The sequence below is a fragment of the Adiantum capillus-veneris genome, chromosome 27 (genome assembly GCF_014529385.1).
Source record: "Adiantum capillus-veneris isolate H3 chromosome 27, ASM1452938v2, whole genome shotgun sequence".
NCBI classification, from domain to species: Eukaryota; Viridiplantae; Streptophyta; class Polypodiopsida; order Polypodiales; family Pteridaceae; genus Adiantum; species Adiantum capillus-veneris.
In genome coordinates this window covers 71912100-71933243 of record NC_140957.1, presented here as the reverse complement: position 1 = coordinate 71933243, position 21144 = coordinate 71912100, and the positions used below count along the sequence as shown (strand labels likewise).

Genomic DNA, 21144 nt, shown 5'->3' with positions numbered 1-21144 from the left:
TATTAGTTAATAAAACTGCCCATAGGGCTACAACCACCTCTACTAGAGAGGGCTACATCAATCATAAGGGGAGACTCTCCCAATGGTAAAACAGCATATGTACAATGAGGGCTAAATCAAGAGATGGGAGGACGGAAAAGCCGCATAGGTGGACGGTAGTGCCATTTGAGCTCACCCCGGACCATGTTGAAGAATGTCCCAGGGTGCTAGAGTCGAAGGAACTCCTCTCTACGCTCCCGCATGTGGTCGGAGCTGCCCCGAAGTCTCTTGAACTGTCCCTTTTGAGATTATGAATCAACTCCAACCAAAAATCTCAAATAGTCTCCGCTGGTGGCACACGGCGAGCCTCGAAGATGCGGAAGCAGCCGGCCCGCCAAATGAACTAGAGTGTCACTGCACCACTCCTGTGGGGTAAGCTCTGTAGTAGGCTGGAGTGTAGGCCGACTGCCCCCCAAGTAAACTGTCGTGCTGTGGAAAGAGCTGACATCAGCTGATGGACCCGAAGCCAAACTTGTTGTGCCATAGGTCAGTCCCACAAACAGCAACGCTGACTCTCCAAAGGATGGTCACAAGCTACGCATGTCACATGCTGCTGAAAGGCCACTATGTACTAGCCAACTCTCCACTGTTGTAGCTCTATGTGCAACTAGCCACTGGAACAAAGTGACTCGCCTCGGCTGTCTGGCATCCCACAACCTCGCCCAAAAGGCTGACAAGAACTCAGCGAGTCAGCTTTGAGACCCTCCTCTACCAATGAGGTCCTGCAACAGGACGAGCCTCTCTCCGTGGTGCGAGTATCTGACGTCCCAGTCGAACAGTGTACTTAAAGAAAGGGACCCCTGGATGGTCGGCTAAGGAGAAAGGGTCTCTCCAAAACCACTCTCCAGGATCCCACTGCACTCGTGCCAGTGGATGGCTCTCCCAAGCCCAAAGCCTCCAATGGCTAGTCTCTAGAGCTACTGGGTCAGGATAGATGTCACAAGTCCTCCTGCAGATGCCCACGCTTGGATCTTCTGAAAACAACACTCTGCAACTTGTGGAGCCTCTACTGAGACTCTGTGTAGTCGACCCTCGCCCTGTATCTCGAAGAACATGGAGGGTACGGTCTCTGAGCAATCTCGAACTGAGATGAGGACCTCCAATTGCATGAAGGTCCCCATCCATCTGGGAGCTGCCCTCTCTAGAGGTGTGAGCCACTCAACGGGTACTGCCTCTGTAATGTACTGACACATGCTCTGCACCCCTCTCATGCCCTGCAGTTGGATGCTCTGTAACTCCTCTGGTAAACCTAATAATTGAAGCCAATCACCTAGAGTGCGTGTTGGACCCTCTGCCATGGGACCCCAAGAAACATGAGGCCTACTACCAACCAAGTGGCCTCTCTCAGTGCTGACCATGGGGTTCCAAACAAGGGACTGTCTCAAGCGCTCCTCCGTGTAGGTAGACTGGTGCTGCACCAAGCCTCTCCGTAGCTGCTCCCAAGAGCGAAGCTGGCTGGCAGCAAAACAATTCTCCAGTCTCCTTGTAACAAACTTGGACACCCCAAGTCAAGATCCTATTGCGACACAACAGAGATTCACTTCAAAACGCTTCACAAATCAAAAGAGAGTCGACACTGGCCCAACATAGTTCCGTGCTAAGAGATACTGGCCCCAAAGACTGGCGCCCCTTTCGGTATTTCTTTTATATTAATCTTTGAGCAAAGTACAACCGGCCCGTGGGTGCTCGCTCTCAGACTTTGCGTCCAAATGCTTTGTGGAATGAGCCCCTTGGGTCACTAATAAAGGTTTTACAAGGATTGGTAAAAGCAGAGCCCCAAAAGCATTAAAATCAAATCTGCCAGCCAAGAGCAGCCAGCGGTAATTGCGGAAATCCGTACGCACTGCCACGTTAGTAAATCAGCGTAGACTACGGAAATGTGTACAATTGGTGAGCATAAGAAGCAGAGGGTCCGTACGTTGCCACGCCAACCAATCAGCGCATAATCCGGGCGTCCGTACTGGCTGCCACGCCATCCGCACATGTGTGTGTCTCCGGGCACTGCCACATCATCAATTTGTAACGAACCCCCCTCTTGAAAGAATTGTAATCGCCCTCGATTACTCTTGCAAAACAGACAAAGGCCATAAACTATCTTAGTAGACACTGACTGTTAGTACCGACGCACTAGACACGACACATCTACCACTTGTACAAAACGACAATCACATCACAGGACATCACTCGACATCATAGGACATCACATGACAAATCATAGAAAAATTCATTCCAAATCTCAGACCATGACTGCCAGCAACATATTTAGTAATCGCATCTAGATCCAGTCCGGACCTCACTGATGCGCGATTAACTAATTCTTATTGCGATCATGTCTATAGAGATTTATTAGACCGAAATGCTGCAGTCATTGTCTTTCAGTTTCTGCACTCAAACAAATCAGGTAAGAGAGTACAAGTCAATCATATTCATTTTCGGGAATTCCGTGTCATAAAGTCATACAACAAAATACTGGTCGCCCAGTAGTATCCTTGAAACCCAAAGGGGACATCAGTGACCTTATTCAAAAATCAAGGTAATCTGTTGACAAAGGAGCGGAGTAACTCCCCTCTTTTGCAAACCCGCTGCACTAGATTCACCCTTGCTGAATTCGTTGCTCTATCGGAGTAGACTATGCTAAACCGAATGCTTCAAGGTAAAGTTTCAAAATCTAAGGAGTATCTGCTAGGTCCTCCTCCTCCATCCACTTCGCATCCAATGCGGGATAGTTCTTGAATTTAACCAAGAACCGTCGAATCCCTTTACCTTTCATCTTTTTTTTTCCCCCCCGAGAAAAAGATCCTTCAATTAGTTAATGAAACTGCCCATAGGGCTACAACCACCTCTACAAGAGAGGGCTACAACAATCCTGAGGGGGAGACTCTCCCAATGAAAAAACAACATATGTACAATGAGGCTAAATCAAGAGATGGGAGGAGGGAAAAGCCACACAGGTGGACGGTATTGCCATCTGAGCACACCCTGGACCATGGTGAAGAAAGGCCCCCATGGTGAAGAAAGGCCATGGTGTGCCAAAATGTGTTCTGGAACTAGTATGTGTTCTGGCTCCCCATCAATTGACACATCACTTAAAAAAGGCTTCAATAGACTTACATGGAATGCATTGTGAATCTTCCAAGCATCGGGCAGCTTGAGTCGAAAGGAGACATCATTTATCTTTCTTTTATCTGGAAAGGGCCATTATACCTCATGCTAAGCTTTAGAAAAAGCCGCTCCTTTCCCTTCCGTTTTCTTAGGCGTGCCTTCTCAAAACGTAAGAGCACCCAATCGTCTTCCTTTAATTTCCAATCTCTTCAATGTCGATCTGTTGCCTTCTTATCTTGTTCTTGAGATTTCGCTAAAGCCTCCCGGACCTTGGCAAAAAGGAGTGTCCAAGTCCCTCGTGTACTGGTCGGCTTCAAGAATCTTGTCTTTAGTGCTAAGGAAGGGTGGAATGTAACAAACTTGGACACTCCAAGTCAAGAATCAACCGCGACAGCACCAAATAACCACTTCAAAACAATTCACAGATCACAATAGATTTGCACTGGCCCGGCGGAGTTCCGTGCCTAGAGATATTGGCCCCAAAGACTGGCGCCCCTTTCGGTATTTCTTTTTGTATTAATCAATCATCAAAGTACAAGAGAGCGGTTAGGGTTTCACTCTCAGACTCTGCGTCCAGATGCCCTGAGAAGTGAGGCCCTCACCACTAATTTAAAGGTTACAAGGGATGCCCAAAAGCAGAGCCCCAAAAGCTTTTAAAATCAAAAGCATCAGTTCTCTCTCTCTCTTAGAGAGTCTTTTCTCTTTTTTTTTTATAAAAAAAAAGCAAAAGCAAAATTCGCGTCGCTCATCATTTTCCAAAAAAAAATAAATTTTTTATTTATTTATTTAATAATCCGCCTCCGCGATTTCCGGAATTTAGGGTTTTTGGCAAAAATTAGGGTTTGCAGGAATTTTAGGGTTTCTGGCAGAAATTAGGGTTTCTGCTGTCCGCCACGTCATCACTTTGTGACATACCCCCCTCTTGAAAGCATTGTAATCGACCGCGATTACGCCTGCAAAACCGACAAAAGCCATAAACCGTCTTAGCAGACACTGACTGTTAGTACCTACGTACTAGGAACACACATCTAGCACATGTACAAAATCGACAGTCACATCACACGACATCACAGGACATCACCAGACATCACAGGACATCACATGACATTCAACATTCATTCGGATCTTAGACCATGATTTATCGGCAATGTAGCTAGCAATCACATCTAGGTCCAATCGGGACCTCATCGATGTCCGATTGACTAACCCCTATTGCAACCATGTCTATTCGAGATCAATCAGACCAAAATGCTGCAGTCATTTCGGCTATCAGTTCTTGCACTCACAAGAAGTCAAGAACAAATCAGTATCATAATCAGGAATTCCATTTCATAAAGTCATCCAGCAGAATACTGTCAGCTCTCAGTATCCCTGAAGCTCTAAGAGACATCAGTGACTTTAGTATCAAAATCGAGGCATCTGTTGACAAAGGAGTGGAGCGACTCCCCTCTTGTGCATCCCACTGCACCAGATCTTCGGCCAAGCTGAGTTTCTGGGTTCCGTTTGGAGTAGACTATGCTAAACCAAAACATCGAGGTAAAGTTTCACAATCCGAGGAGTATCTGCTAGGTCCTCCTCCTCCATCCACTTCGCATCAAATGCAGGAAAGTTCTTGAACTTAACCAAGAACCGCCTTCGGACTTTACCTTTCTTCGTATCATTATGTGCCAAAATCTGTTCAGGAACAAGGATCTCCTCGTTTTCTTCCACTTCGGGTTGCTCATCAGGCTCCCCATCATCAGGCACATCACCCTTAACAGGGTTCAAGAGACTCACATGCAATGCATTATGAATCCTCCAAGTATCTGGCAGGTCCAATCGGAAGGAGACATCATTTATCTTGTCAGTAATCTGGAAAGGTCCGTAGTATCACATACTAAGCTTTGGAAAAAGCCTCTCCTTTCCCTTTTTTTTTTTTTCTTAGGCGTGCCTTCTCAAAAGTAAGAGCACCCAATCATCCTCCTTCAGTTTCCAGTCGCGACGATGGCGATCCGCTGCCTTTTTCTGTCGTTCTTGAGACTTCTGTAAAGTCTCGTGAACCTTGGCAAAAGCCGTATCCAAATCTCGCGAATATTCATCCGCTTCAAATTTCTAATCTTTCGTGCTCAGGAAGGATGGAACCTTCGCAGCAGTTTCAACAATCTCTCATGGCGTCTTCCCCGTCGAAGAGTGTATCGTGTTATTGTAGGCAAATTCCACCAAAGGTAAGTTCTTTTCCCATTGAGTCTTCTGATGCGAGATACAAGACTTCAATAAATCTAAAATCACTGAATTGGCAATCTCAAATTGCCCGTCAGTCTGCAAGTGGAACGATGACGAGAACTGCAACTACGTGCCAATGTTCTCCCAAATTGCCTTCCAAAACAAACTCATAAATCTGGGGTCTTTGTCGGAGACAATCGTCTCAGGCGTGCCATGTAATCGGAAAATCATCGTGATCATTCTGTATTCTCGGGAGATAAAAAAAAATGAAATCCATTTCAATATTTTCCCAAGGGCGGGTGGGTATGGGTAAAGGCTGTAACAATCCCTGTGCCTTATGCCTGTCAAACTTGACCTTCTGGCATACCAAGCAACTGCGCACAAACTCTTCCACATCCTTCTTCAGTCTCCGCCAAAAGAAATCTCTCTCTACCCCTTTCATGGTGGTAGCAATGCCGCGGTGACCCGTAAAAGGTGGACAGTGGCAATCAGTCATAACCTTTTCCCTCAACGGCTGTGTAACGCACAACATAGTCTTTTTCATCAAGTAGCCTTCCCGAAGGGAGTATCCAGCTACTGTCTCCCCATCCCGTATCCGTGTGAAAATATCTGCAAAATCTGTATCTGTGGCACACTGATCGACCATATCCTCGAAGCTCCTATGATGTATCGCGGAAATAGCCAGAACCAACGGTTTCCGAGACAAAGCATCTGCCACCACATTCTTCTGTCCCTGCACATGGACAATCTGGAAGTGAAACTGTGACAAGATGTTCGCCCACCGCATCTGCTTTTCCGAAAGCTGCTTCTGTGACAAGAAGTAGCGCAAACTCTGATGGTCTGTAAAGACAATAAAATCCGCTCCGAGTAGGTAATGCCGCCACTGAGTAAGAGCATGGATAACCGCCAAAAGCTCTTTCTCATAAATCTGTGCTGTCATCTCCGGCCTAGAGAACAAACGGCTCTCGTAAGCTATGACATGGCCTTCTTGCATCAAGACCGCACCCAGACTACGACCACAAGCATCACAATATACTTCGAATGACTTCTGCAAGTCCGGCAAAGTCAAAATAGGTCCCGTAGTCAATTTCTCTTTCAATGTCTGAAAGGCAGTCACCTCTGTGGGTCCCCACGAAAAAGGTACTCCTTTCTGTGTCAAGATATGCAAAGGGGAAGCAACCTCTGCAAACTTTCGTATGAACCGCCTGTAGTATGAACATAGTCCCAAGAAGCTTCTAACTTCATGGACATTCCTCAAATCGGGCCAATCACGGATAGTCTCTATCTTGGCCGGGTCCATTTGCACTCCTGTTGTGTTGCTGACACAATGTGTCCCAAAAAGTGTATCCATGGTAGGAAAAAATTCACTTTTCTTTGCATTAATCACTAGCGTGTGATCTCGTAATGCCTAAAAGACTTGAAGCAGATGATCTCTGTGTTCTGCCTCATTCTTCGAGAAAACAATGATGTCGTCAAAGAAAGTGCCAACAAATAGCCTGTACTCTCGAAAAATCCTGTCCATCATCCGGTTAAATGTCGCAGGAGCATTGGTTAAGCCAAAAGGCATCACCAAAAACTCAAATAACCCAAAAGTCGTCCGAAAAGCTGTCTTGTAGACATCTCCTGGCGCTATCCTGATCTGATGATATCCACTCTTCAAGTCAATCCTGCTAAAGCACGAGGATCCCTGTAACCTGTCGAGTATATCATCGATCCTAGGAATCGGAAATCTGTTCTTGATGGTGATTTCGTTGAGAGTGCTATAATCGATGCACATTCTCCAAGATCTGTCTTTCTTCAAAATCAACAACACTGGAGAGCAATATGGTGAAGTACTAAGCTGGACAAGACCCTTTTCCAAGAGGTCTTTCACTGAGTTCATAATCTTTTCATTCTGTACTCGGCTCACACAATAAGGTGGCCGATTCGGTGGTGTGCTTCCAGATATCAGATCAATGGTATGATCTTCAGGCCCTCTCAAAAGCAATCGGCATGAGCGTGGAGAAAAAAATCTTGGCGTTCTTTTCTTCAGGTCAAAACATATTCAACTTTTATCCATGGTTCAGTTCTCCCAAAAGAATGAGTAAGAAAACTGAAGTTCATCAAGTACAATCTCTAAGCCCTTCATTTATCAAAGTCGCTTTCTCGGCCCGGTAGTCAACCACGGCGTAGTTCTTGTGGTACCAAGGGATCCCGAGTAGAATGTCACTCACGTGCCCTGAACACCCCTGTCATTGCAAACGAAGTTTGCCAATGCTCGGTGTAATGGCAACATCCCATCCGGGTGCCAGTCGAACTACCTCCGCCAGTGGCGTCAGTCTGTCGGGCGCAGTTCCAAATCGAGCCGCCAATTCCAAGTGAAAAGAAGTTGGCCTTGGCTCCTTCAAAAGAGCTTCTTGATCCTTCACTTTGCCCCAAAAAAAAAAACGGCAAAGTTTGTACTTTCATTCATTTGATTCGGTGCAAGTCCCACGCCATGTGGTACCAGTTCTGCTTTTCTATCTGCCTTTTCTGCCACATTCCTCAGCTGCTCTCGAACTCTCAGACCTGTCGTCGTCTTTATCATTCTGTTCTTTCTGTGCCTTATCAGGGCACTTTGCGGAAATATGTCCATGTTTCCCGCATCCAAAGCACTTCCCCTCTCTGATGAAGCGAGCTCTCTCCTCAGGAGTAAGCTTGGGTCGTGCATCCTTTTTTTTTTCTCTGGGTTGCTCTTTTTCATTCTACTTTCATTCCCAGAAGTCTGTTTGGCTCGTTGTGTCATGGCCTCATCTGTGGGGTAGGTCAGACTGCCAGAGTGAATGGCAAAGCCCCCGCTTCGCATGACTCATCAACTCCTGAATAGAAGCTGACTTCTGTTCCAAGCAGTGATCTCGGATCTCTGTAGGTAGACCCAAGGTAAACCGCTCAATTTGTTCTCTGAACGAGATCTTCTTGAATGAAGAGGCGGGTAGAAAAGAGCTCCAGAATCTTTCACAATAAGAATTCACTGTATCGCTCTTGGTCATCCGGAGATGGTTCCAAGCAGCTCGTATATCTCGCTCAAACTCTTGAGTCAACCAAGAAGAAATAAAAAGCCTCTTGAATTTCAGCCATGTAACTGGCACAGTCTTGCTTAATAGAAGCGTGGACCACCAAGTACGAGCATGCGTCCTCCCGCGAAAGCGATGTCAAACTGCTGTATAAGAGACAAAGCCTTCGAAGCATCTGAGTATCCTGAAAAGTATCAAACTTGATCGAGTGGCCACCTTCCTTAAACTCTCGGACTTTCTTGCTGTTATCTTCGAGAAAGTCATACTGGTTGGCTTTGTAAAAATTCTTCTTGTTCGCATAAAACTTTCCGTCATCGGAATCTGAGCTGTCTGTAGACGAATCCTCAGTAGAACTGTCAGTCTTTGGGCGAGATGTAGCCTTCTTTGCCTTTTTCTTGCCCGTTCCGAAGCTTTGTGTCTTGCTTCGCTTTTTGCTTTTTTTCTGTCTTCTTTGCTCTAATCCGAGGAGCTAGAAGAACTGTCAGAAGAAGAAGAAGAAGAACTGGGTACTCCTTCAAATCGAACACGCTTCTTCCGTTTCTTTGCTTTGTCGAATGTCGACTGACGACCCAAATATCCCGGGAAGTCAGTACCTTTGTTCTGCTTTTTGCCGTGCTTTTTGCCGTGCTTTTTGCCTTTCTTTTGCACGTCGAAAAGCTGAGCAATCCGTGCATCAACCACGTTCTCCAGTTCCTTCTCCGTATATTTCTTGGAGGTAGAAGGTTTCTTGAGAGCGGGTTTCAAGAGTGGTGTTGTGGTTCTCTGCCACTCCATCTGTACCTCTTTCAAAGAGGTCTGGTTCATATATTTTACCATCTTCGGGTCCTTGGCAAAATTGAGCATCATCTTTGTTGCATCACCAATCAATTGACGACGCTCCATCTCTGTTTGCTCCGCCTGAGTAGGCCGAGGCGGGCCATACTCTCTGTCTGAATCTTCGTTGTGATCCCAGCCCGCATCTCCAGATGCAAAGGGAGTCGACTGATCATTGCCTGAAGCCATAGGTGCCGCGGAAAAAAATATTCGGGGATCGGATTTCCCGTAGAAGAGAAATCGGCCGTGCTCTGATACCACTGTAACAAACTTGGACACTCCAAGTCAAGAATCAACCGCGACAGCACCAAATAACCACTTCAAAACAATTCACAGATCACAATAGATTTGCACTGGCCCGGCGGAGTTCCGTGCCTAGAGATATTGGCCCCAAAGACTGGCGCCCCTTTCGGTATTTCTTTTTGTATTAATCAATCATCAAAGTACAAGAGAGCGGTTAGGGTTTCACTCTCAGACTCTGCGTCCAGATGCCCTGAGAAGTGAGGCCCTCACCACTAATTTAAAGGTTACAAGGGATGCCCAAAAGCAGAGCCCCAAAAGCTTTTAAAATCAAAAGCATCAGTTCTCTCTCTCTCTTAGAGAGTCTTTTCTCTTTTTTTTTTATAAAAAAAAAGCAAAAGCAAAATTCGCGTCGCTCATCATTTTCCAAATTTTTTTTTTTTTTTAATAATCCGCCTCCGCGATTTCCGGAATTTAGGGTTTTTGGCAAAAATTAGGGTTTGCAGGAATTTTAGGGTTTCTGGCAGAAATTAGGGTTTCTGCTGTCCGCCACGTCATCACTTTGTGACATGGAACCTCCAGATCGCCTTCGATTATCTCAAATGGCGCCTTCCTTGTCGAAGAGTGAACCGTGTTGTTGTAGGCAAATTCCACCAAAGGCAAAAACAATTCCCATTGAGTCTTCTGATCAGAGATGTGGACGAGATGGGGGTAACTCGCTTGGCAGGCCTTCAGAGAAACAATCAGCATGTGTGTGGAAAAAATCTTAGCGTTCTTTGTCTAGTTCGGACATGTTCTTTCTGTGTTCATCATTCAACTCTTTCAAATAGATCGAGTAAACAAAAAGACCAGATTTCATTAATTTGAAAATGGACGAAACCAATACAATAGAAACTGACTCCTCCTTCAGTTTTACATCTAGTACAATTTTTTTGCCCTTTTCATTTGTCAAAGTTGCTTTCTTGGCCCGATAGTTGACCACGGCGTTGTTCTTATGGTACCAAGGGATTCCTAGGAGGACGTCACACCCTTCCAAAGGCATGATGTAAAAGTCATCGTGTCCTTAATACTCCTGACATTGCAAACGAAGTTTGCCAATGACAGGCATAATGGCTATATCCCGTCCGGGCGCTGCTAGAATTGCCTCCGCTGGTGGTCCCATCCTGTCGGGCGTAATCTCGAGCCGTGCCACCAATTCAAGTGAAATGAAGTTGGCCTTGGCTCCTCCATTGAAAAAGATAAGGGCTTCCTGATCTTTCACTTTGCCCCAAGCTCGGCAAAGTATTGTACTTTCATCTATCTGGCTTGGGTCGGTTCCCATGCAATTTGGTACCTGCTTTCATCTTGCCTTTTCTGCCACGTTCCTTGGCTGCTCTAGAACTCTCTGGCCTGTCTTCAGTCTGTCCTTGTTGTGCCTTTTTGGGGCACTTTGCGGAGATGTGCCCTTGCTCCCCGCAACCAAAACACTTCCCCTCTTTGAGATAGTTAGCCCTTTCTCGAAGAGTCAGTCGGGGTCGTGTATCCTTCTTTTCTTGAGAATTCTCTTTCTTTCTACTTTCATTGTTGGAGGTCTGTCTGGTCCTTTGAGTCAAGATCTCATCAGTGGGGTAAGTCAAATTCCCCGAATGTATTGAGACACCCTGTTTCGCATGACCCATTAGTTCTTGAATAGAATCCGACTTTTGTTCAAGGCAGTAATCTCGGATCTTTGTAGGGAGTGCGCAGCAAAACCGCTTAATCTGTTCCTTAAAGGCGATCTTCTTAAATGAAGAGGTTGGTAGAAAAGAGTCCCAAAACCTCTCGCAATATGCGTCCAAAGAATCTCCCTTGGTCAGGCGACCTTCTTAAATGAAGAGGTTGGTAGAAAAGAGTCCCAAAACTTCTCGCAATATGTGTCCAAAGAATCTCCCTTGGTCATCGGAAGATGGTTCCAAGCGATTCTTACATCCCGTTCGTACTCCTGGGTCAGCCAAGAAGAAATAAAGAGCCGTTCGAATTTCAACCACTTGACTGGAGCTTCTTTTCTCAGAAGAAGAGTGGACCACCATGTTCGAGCATTTCCTTTTAGAAAAGATGCAGCCCTCCTGCTCTGTAGAGTGAGCCCCTTGGGTCACTTATAAAGGTTTTACAAGGGTTGGTAAAAGCAGAGCCCCAAAAGCATTAAAATCAAAGGCAGCGGCTCCCAAAATCATTCTCTCTAAAATTTGCCAGCCAAGAGCAGCCAGCGGTAATTGCGGAAATCCGTACGCACTGCCACATAAGCAAATCAGTGTAGACTGCGGAAATCCGTACAGTTAGTCAACGTAAAAAGCGGAGGGTCTGTACGTTGCCACGCCAGCCAGTCAACGCATAATCTTGGCGTCCGTACTGGCTGCCACATCATCCGCGTGTGTCTCCGGACACTACCACATCATCAATTTGTGACACTCTTGCTCATACCAACTCTGCGCATCTTTGTAAAGATCCATTTGATGGAAGGTCTCCAAGGGCCTCCTGCCTGAGGCACTCCAGCTCGAAGCCAGTGAAGCAAAAACTCGTTCCAGGGCTCCTCCCCTAGAAGCAATCCTCTGACAACAAACTTCCAAAGAAGGGCTCTGCTCTGATGTGTTGGATCTATGATCCCCAACCCCCCCTGAGAACAAGGTAGAGTGATGACCTGCCATGCTACTTTGGCCCAAGCTATCTGAGTGTCGCGCCCTGACCAAAGAAAGTCCGTGATCAGCCTCTCTTTTTGGCTGATGCAAGAGCTCGAGAAGATCTAACAAGATGTAATGTACCACATAGTAGCCAACAACACTTGGTTGGCCACTACAACTGTCACAAACTTCGACACCCCAAGTCAAGATTCTATCGCGGCAGAGCAGAGATTCACGTCAAAATACTTCACAGATTATAAGAGAGTCGACACGGCCCGAGGTAGTTCCTTGCCAAGAGATATTGGCCCCAAAGATTGGCGCCCCTTTCGGTATTTAGGTTTATATTAATCTTTGAGCAGAGTACAATCGAACCCGCGGTGCTTGTTCTTAGACTTTGCGTCCAGATGCTCTGCAGAGTGAGCCCATAGGGTCACTTTTAAAGAGTTACAAGGGATGCTAAAAGCAAAGCCCCATAAGCTTTCAAATTCAAAAGCAAACTGTCCCAAAATCAACTGGTCTAAAATCTGCCAGTAAAAAACAGCCTGCGCTAAAAGCAGAATTCCGTACAACTGCCACGTGAGCATTGTCAGCTAAAATCAGGAAATCCGTATGCTCTTCCACGTCAACAAGTCAGCGTAAATTACGGGTTTCCGTATAGTTGACATGTCAGCCAGTCAACGCAAAAGGCGGGTGTCCATACAGTGCCACGTCAGCAGTCCGTGCTGTGTGTGTGTCTTCGGGCACTGCCATGTCATCAGTTTGTGACATTCCCCCCTCTTGAAAGAATTGGAATCGCCCTCGATTACGCCTGCAAAACAGATAAGAGGCCATAATCTGTCTTAGTAGACACTGACTGTGAGTGCCGACGCACTACACACGACAGATCTAGCACTTGTACAAAACGACAGTCACATCACAGGACATCACATGACAAATCACAGAAAAATTCATTCCAAATCTCAGACCATGACGTAGATGTCTTTTACTTGGCTTGTTGTATTGTAACTCTTTTGATGTTAGAATTAGAAGCTTCGCCTCCTGAGGTAAGATTGGCAGTTGAAACGTGGTTTGCACATAATTTACTGTAAATTTCGAGCTCTGGGGGGTCTTGATTTTCTTCTCTTTCTGTTGAGTTAGGATGAAAATACTTTCTTATATGTAATTGACAAGCATTGAATGAGTTCTCTTAACTCACAGGTTGGTATCCAAGAGGACAGGATCAAACGCATGGGGGAAGAAGACAACTTTTGGTCTAGCGGCCCCACTGGTCCTTGTGGGCCTTGTTCAGAAATCTATTACGATTTTCATCCTGAAAGGGGACTTGCCAATGCGGTAATCGAGACTATTTAAAAGTTGCTTGCTTTTTCACCTTTGTGGTTAACAAAGGACTAAGTTGGTTGCTGGGAGCTGCATTCTGCATAGTTGCACTTGTTCCTTCACCATTTTGTGATTTGGTTTCTCATTTTGGCAACTTTCTTATGCCACAGGATCTCGGAGATGATTCAAGGTTTATAGAGTTCTATAATTTAGTGTTTATGCAGTACAATCGGAAAGAAGATGGAGTTTTAGAGCCTCTGAAGAATAAGAATATTGATACTGGATTGGGCCTTGAGCGTTTAGCACAAATACTTCAAAAGGTTAAGTTTTGTAGCACCTTTTTTCATAAGAGCAAATAAACTCATGCGTATTCCTGACAAACTGTTGTTTGTCTCACATTTTAAAAAGGCAGGTGCCAAATAACTATGAAACAGACTTAATTTTTCCTGTAATAGAATGTGCAGCAAATCTTGCTGGCTTGACATATTCAAATGGATCAGAGAAGGTCAAGACTTACTTAAAGGTGATGCTGCTTTCATTTTTCAGAATCTATATTAGAAGGCCCCCATCCTAGTTTCTATTTCTGAAGAACAAGAAGATTTTGAGATCTTTTGATTCTAGGTTGTATCTTTCACCAAGTTTGACCCTTACAGGTAATTGGAGATCATTCTCGTGCTGTTGTGTACTTGATATCCGATGGAGTTACTCCGTCCAACATAGGCAGAGGGTATATTGTCAGGCGTCTCATTAGAAGAGTGGTTCGTATGGGGCGTCTGCTTGGAATAAAAGGCGACGGGCAAGGTGATGTTGAGGGAGCATTTTTGCCTACTATTGCGAAGGTGGTAATAAAGATGAGCAAGAATGTGGATCCGGATGTACAGCAAAATGCTAATCGTATTTATGAGGAACTGCGCAAAGAAGAGATTCGATTTGTGCAAACTCTTGAGAGGGGGGAGAAGCTTCTGGAGCAGCTTCTACAGGAAGCACTTGCACGAGCTAATGGACAAACTAATACTGTTGCAAGGCTTTCTGGAAAAGATGTTTTCACTTTATATGACACATTTGGGTTCCCAGTAGAGATCACAGAAGAAGTGTCTGCAGAACGAGGGGTAACGATAGATTTAATAGGCTTTGAAACTGAGATGGAAGTACAAAGGCGGCAGTCCCAAGCTGCTCATAACACTGTAAAGCTTTATGCAGATGGCACACTTGGGGATCTTTCTGCCAAGGTGCCACTCACTGAATTTTTGGGCTATGCTACCCTTCAAAGCTCTGCATCTATCGTTGCACTTCTGTCTGAAGGGTTTCCTATCACGCATGCATCTGAAGGAAGTGAGGTTGAATTAATACTGGATAGGACGCCTTTCTATGCAGAGTCTGGAGGTCAGATTGGTGATCACGGGATCTTAACTGTCCAAGGAGCAGGTGCAGTCAATGTCACAGATGTGCAGAAGGTCGGTGGCGGTTTGTTTCTTCACAAGGGTATAGTGCAAGAAGGGACGATTGAAATGGGTGGAAGTGTGGATGCAAAAGTCAACACAAGACTAAGGCAACGAGCCCAGGTCATTTTTCATCTTCCTGTTCTCTGTGTGTGTGTATACTGTGTTTTTTTTATTGGAAGGGGGGGGGGAAGGGAGATTGGGGTGTGAATTTACACACCAGTGTATGGAGGGGATGTCCAATGCTTATTAGGGTGGCAACTTGTAGTGCAGATCACGCTTCTCTTTGTGCTATCAATCTTGCAATTCATGCTCTGTGTTTGTGCATTGAATGCTTTTCTATCTCCTTGTGCATGCACGGGTTCACTCCACCCGTTTCTCTTGCTGCTCTATGTAACATTAGGTTTTTCAAGTAATGTCATGACGTTTAGTAACATGATGGAACTGACCAAATTGGTTCTGGCTCAGGCACATCACACTGCCACACATCTTTTGCAATCGGCATTGAAGAAGATTATTGGAAAGGATGTTTCTCAAGCAGGCTCATTAGTAGCCTTTGATAGGTTGCGGTTTGATTTTAACCTTTCAAGACCCATGACTGAAGATGAAGTCTTCAAGGCTGAGGATTTCATCAATGAATGGATTGGTATGGCAGTACCTTTACAAACCAATGTAATGGGTCTTGCTGAAGCTAAGAAAGCTGGGGCCATTGCAATGTTTGGCGAGAAGTATGGAGAACAGGTGAGTCTCTTGATTGGGAGCAGCATTTGATGGGTAAGACTAAATTTTTGATTGTAGAATAATTCTCTGCATTTTTGTGCAGGTTAGAGTTGTTGAGGTACCTGGTATTTCTTTAGAGCTGTGTGGGGGCACTCATGTTACTAATACCTCCGAAATCCAAGGTTTCAAGATTATCTCTGAGCAAGGAATAGCTTCAGGTATTCGACGCATTGAAGCTGTAGCTGGACCTGCTTTCGTGGAGTATGCCATTGCAAGAGATAGGGTGGTTAAACAGCTATCTTCATGTCTTAAGGTACTGATTTTTACTTCTATATCAGGAAGTACATAACCCTGTATTTTTCCTAGAAATTATGCACTTCTAGGTTGGTGCTAAATTTTCGGGTCGGTGATTGAAGAGGGCATAAGAAACGTCAATACATTGTATTGGCGTAATGGCCTGCTGGTTAATCATCTGCCATCGAGCTATCTCCCTCTTGCTTACTGTTGAGAAAGGACACACGTACACAAGAAAAAGCACCCCATCCGCTGTAGCCCGACGTAAAAAGTCCCCCTCCTGCATTTTGTGTGCCTTCCTATATCGAGGGAACCTTGTTTATTGCAAATGGAATAGACTGCTTGCAATTTGATGGCTTTCGATCTAGTCTTGAAGTATCATCTTGATTCTAGAGTTCATGGGCTAGCTTTAGGCCTGCATTTCATGCTCTTCTGTGCATGCATAATCTTTGTCAGGTCAGAGCTGAAGATCTACCAACTAGGGTATCAACCCTACTTGATGAGATAAAGGCTGCTCGAAATGAAGCCACTGACCTACAAGCTAAACTTGCTGTGATGAAGGCGGAGGTGCTTGCGAGCTCCCCTCTTGTCGTGGGACCATACAGGTAATATTGCAAAAGATTTTTTGCACTATCAGCTGCATATGCTAAAATAGTAACAAAATGTGGTTTCTATGCAGGATGGTAGTGGGAGTTCTGGATGTTGCAGACGTAGACGCTCTGAAAGTGGCTGCTGAGTTTGTGAGTAAGAGTCTCGGTGATCTAGGTGCCGTTGTTCTTGGTAGCGCTATGGGCGATGGGAAAGTAAGCTTGGTGGCATCATTTGGCCCCAAGGTAGTAGGGCATGGGCTGAATGCAGGAAAATTTGTGGGCATGATAGCCCGCATTTGTGGAGGCGGTGGCGGTGGAAGGCCGAATTTTGCTCAGGCTGGTGGAAAGCTACCTGAAAAGCTCCCTGAGGCCATGCAGAAGGCCAAGGATGAGCTTGAAACCGCCTTGTCTAAGTCAAGCTAGTTTACTTTGCGCATTATCCATGTCCTTGTAGATTCATAAGACCATTTGTTCCCTTCATTTGGGGTGTTCTGTCATGAAGCGAACATAATGTATAGTCCAACATTTTTAAAATGTTATGTTTATGTATAAAGGGTGTTTTCAGATGCTATATTTTGTTTCCTCTCTCTCTCTCTCTCTCTCTCTCTCTCTCGTGCGCGCGCACACACACACACACACACACACACACACACACACACACACACACACAAGGGAAACAAGAGCCTTATTGGTATTTTCTGAATTCTGTCTTCGGGAATGCCGTTTGCTTAGGTTGAGGACAGTGCATTCACTGCTGTCTTGTTGGAATGCACTTTGGCCTTCTAGGTCGTCATAGTTCCCGTGAATTGCATACAGAAGATTTTGACCTCTTCTCAAGTCCTCTATTGTCAGACAGGGTTTCTTAAGGTCAAGCCTCACCTCAGGACTAAATGAAATGGGGCCATACAAAAGGTGTAGGAGCAATCCCCCAGGAGCGATCATCCACATTAATGATAGCCCACTACATGAATAAACTGGTGTGGAGTCCTACAAAGCTAAATAAAGTCATAGGAGAAGTTCAAAGTTGAGTGCGAGCGAAGATAGAACATGCCAAGAATTCAAAATTGAGGCAGCAAATGAATCTGTTGTAGAAACCTGGTTTCAGAATTGAAAGCAAACGACGAACACCAATATGAAAAGCAGATCCAATTTCTATTTGGTTGAGATCTTGATTAATCATCCGCAATAGGCAATGTATCAATGGTTTGAAGCCAAGAGAATGATGCGTCTCCAACAAGATTGTGACCAAAAGAACCAAGCTTCTTCGACAGCAGAGGTGAGTCCTCTTTCTGTGTATTTTCTCTAAAACTTGATCTGAAAAACCCAGGTTGAACTCCCCACAGATCTTGTCCAATTTCAGCTCTACCTCAAAAAGAGAAAGATAGATGTTACCTTACTATAAGATACATAGAAACCTACAATGTCACTTACAAAAGATTTTGTTTCCTAGGACGATGGGGCATGATTGCTTTGTGTGAGTAAGAGGGAGAGCTTTTCCACTAAGGAAGATGGGCATGGTTTCTTTGTAAAGGCATGAAACAAATGAGATTGGAGGTCCTAGAACCATATGATTACTAAAAAATACATCATGTATAAGCATGAGGCTTAGGGTCCCGAAGATATAACTTTAAAAAAATACAAAAGTTAGACAAAATTGGGGTAAAGTTTGGGACTTAGTTCTTGCTTTAGTCTTTAGTTTACTATTCTTTGGTGGTACACAAGCCAAAAAGACCACCAACCAAGTTCTTGTAACTCGAGATGTTTGCAAGTGGTGAAAGTATCTTTGCTAGTCAACTTTGAATTAACCTCACATGTGTATCTATCTCCTTACATTTGGTACATGCCAAATGCCTTCAAGATCTCCATAATTTTGTTGAAAGGTGGATAATTCATCCAAACTTCAATAGTGCATCAAAAGCCCAAGTCTACCATCTCTCACTTTTGCACAAAGCTTCTCTTGTTTTGTGACTATAGTCCCATTACATCCTATATAAAGGTTGTCCATTCGTACAACTATGACAGCTTCGCCCCCCCTTTCCTATATGAATGGAAGTTAGCATCTAAAGCATACCTTTGCAACAAAATATTCGTGAGCACCATGCTCTAGGAGTCTATTCCATTCTACACAATAGCTTCTTGAACATGCATACTTGTTCTTTAGGTAGGGAATCTTAAACCCTATGGTTAAAACATAGACATCTCCTCCTTGAGGTGTCGATTTAGATATGCTAATTTAACCTTCCATTGGCGAATCAACTTGTGTCTATGAGCATCCATTGCTGCTATCAAGTAATGTGTCATCATGTAGTAATTAATGAAACGAGTGGTGACCCATCCTCCACACACACATAGATACATAAGTTTCTTTCTTCTCATCTAAGTGTTAGCTTGTTTTAGACTTGATACCGATTTTTGTTCTTGTAATTCAGATGTTTCAAACTCAACATTGTACCTCTAAAACAAGTGTCGGGGTCACGACGGCTTTCAAAAACAATAAGAAAGTGATAAATTGTTACGTTGAATTAAACTGGCATCAGTGTTTGGAAAAGGATTGCCTCAGCTTAGTCTTGAGCCGATTGAAAATCGAGACTAGCTAGCTGCAAACCATGGTAAACGGAAGAAAAACCGATGAAAGGTGTGAGAAAGTCGTCCAAAAATTCTACAAATCTAAAAAATTGTGCTAGTATTCTCGGTTTTCTGTTAGGAGAAAACTCGATCAACAGCCGCTTCATAAAAGAGACTTTGTTGAACGTTAACACCGACTGGAATCAAGCTATAAAATGCAAGAAATGTAAAGCCATGTGAAGTTGTGAAATGAAAGGTGAAATAAAAAGAACTAATTATTATATATGTGTATAGAATTTATTAGAATTATGCAAGGTGAAGCTTCACTTTAGCATTCTGAAACAATAGAATGCAAAAAAAAAACATATATGTGTGTGTGTGTGTGTAAAATTTACTAAAATTATGCAAGGTGAAGCTTCACTTTAGCATTCTTAAACAATAGAATGTAAGAAAAGTAAAGACATGTCCGTATGTGAAATGAAAGGTAAGTCTCCATCATGCACTGAAAACAATGAAAGTCTCCCTAACCCAACACAACACTAAGGGATTCTTTTAGAAAGCCAAAAAACATAAGACGGTTTAGAAGTTGTCTAGTTTGATATTTCTAACCATAACTGACACGATTATTGTATATCACTAATGTTGTTCCATTTTCACGCTGCCATGCAAGTTTCCTTGCATATGGGTGTGTGCACAATACTCCCCTATATTTAAAAGCATACCATTCCCACTGCAACATAAAATTCATAGTACATTTTGTTCACTAAGTTACCTTTAAGTGGAGATTTTAAAGATGCCTACCCATCGTGTTCTACCTTTAAATTTTAAAACTCCTTCAACACTTTTTAATGTATTTTGCATGGACTATTGTATGTTTTGATTTGAAGACTACATAAACATGGAAGAGAAGTATCTTTGAATGAAAAAGGATTATTTACTTGGCAAACACAGATTTAAAAGCAAACAAATTAGGAAGGAACTATGACGTAAGATACAAATCATACTCTTTTTGGATTGTCATTTTGGAGGCTTGACATCGACACTGACATTGAGATAAAAATGACAATGCAAAACCTACCATTCTTTGGTATTTGAAGGCCTCACTATGGTTAGGGGTGGTCTTCTTCATTGAACTGAGGCTAAATTAGGCGCAAGGTAGGATGTCCTAGTTCACCCTTGCTCCACTCTCAATGCACCCGCTTGTTTTAACAAACGAGATTGCTTGACTCTCAATCATAAACCCCCTTTTAATCACTTTCTGTCATTTAAAGACATAATTAGCTCCCTGACCCATCAAAATTTAAGAGGTTTAATAAATTATTAGAGGGCAATTCACATATTCACCAAAAAAATGGGTAAAATGTATGATATAGAGCAACCTTGCCTACCGCCATCATCCTCACTATGGACATCCAAGACTTTAATGCACGTGGGTCAAAAGACTCTTTGGTGGCCTTAGATGCTTTTGGTTTACATAGGGCCTTACCACAAAATTGCCATGTGTCCTTTTAACCATTACTTTTGGGTGTTATTTTTATAAAAATCACATCTTTCGGGTAAGGAATATTCTTTACCAAAGATAAGGCATGCTCTTCATGATCGATGAATGCTAAGGTCTTTTTTCTTTCTTCAATCTCGCTCTCTCTTTGTCTCTCGAACGTTTCTCTATCTCTTTCATTCGGCTCTTCTTTGCATTGCGTAGGTCATCACAACGTCTCACCTTGTTTGATATTGTTAATGACCTCTATTTTGTAATGGGGGTGGATCACTCATCAAGCACTAATGTAGGTCAATGAGATATAGTGGCAGTGTTCGAAAAAAATCATTTTTTCAAACATATTGTTTGAATTTTTCGAGGGGAAATTTTAGAAAATTAAGCCTATTTTTTGGGTTTTTACAATATTTTTTTTTCTCTATTTTGGGGCGGAATTTCTCCTTTTTCCCTTGCCCTCAACTGGCATTTTTGAGATTGAATACGGAATGATATTAAGTTGAGACACATTTTTTTCAAACACTCTATAGTGGCCATTCTAAAACAAGAGAAACTCACATGGCCCATTGAATGACCTTGTCAAGTTAAATTTACAAAATAATGTATACGCCACCTCTTTTGTCCTAGTCACCTACCTTGTGTGTTGTCCCTCCGGGGTAGCCT

The 21144-nt window shown here is 43.8% G+C and overlaps 1 protein-coding gene across 4 annotated transcripts in view; it reads left to right on the top strand.

Moving 5' to 3' along the window:
* EMB1030 (Alanyl-tRNA synthetase, class IIc) overlaps positions 1–16995 on the top strand; it is a 57766-nt gene extending 40771 nt beyond the window's left edge. For all 4 annotated transcript variants that reach the window (XM_086503683.1, XM_086503684.1, XM_086503686.1 and 1 more), the window contains 8 exons: positions 13262–13396; positions 13552–13701; positions 13794–13904; positions 14035–14943; positions 15289–15561; positions 15644–15853; positions 16291–16439; positions 16514–16995. In XM_086503683.1, coding sequence (XP_086359809.1) covers positions 13262–13396; positions 13552–13701; positions 13794–13904; positions 14035–14943; positions 15289–15561; positions 15644–15853; positions 16291–16439; positions 16514–16847 — 2271 coding nt within the window. In that variant the 3' untranslated portion in view covers positions 16848–16995. The remainder of the gene's footprint in view (positions 1–13261; positions 13397–13551; positions 13702–13793; positions 13905–14034; positions 14944–15288; positions 15562–15643; positions 15854–16290; positions 16440–16513) is intronic.
* Positions 16996–21144: the final 4149 nt, after the last annotated feature.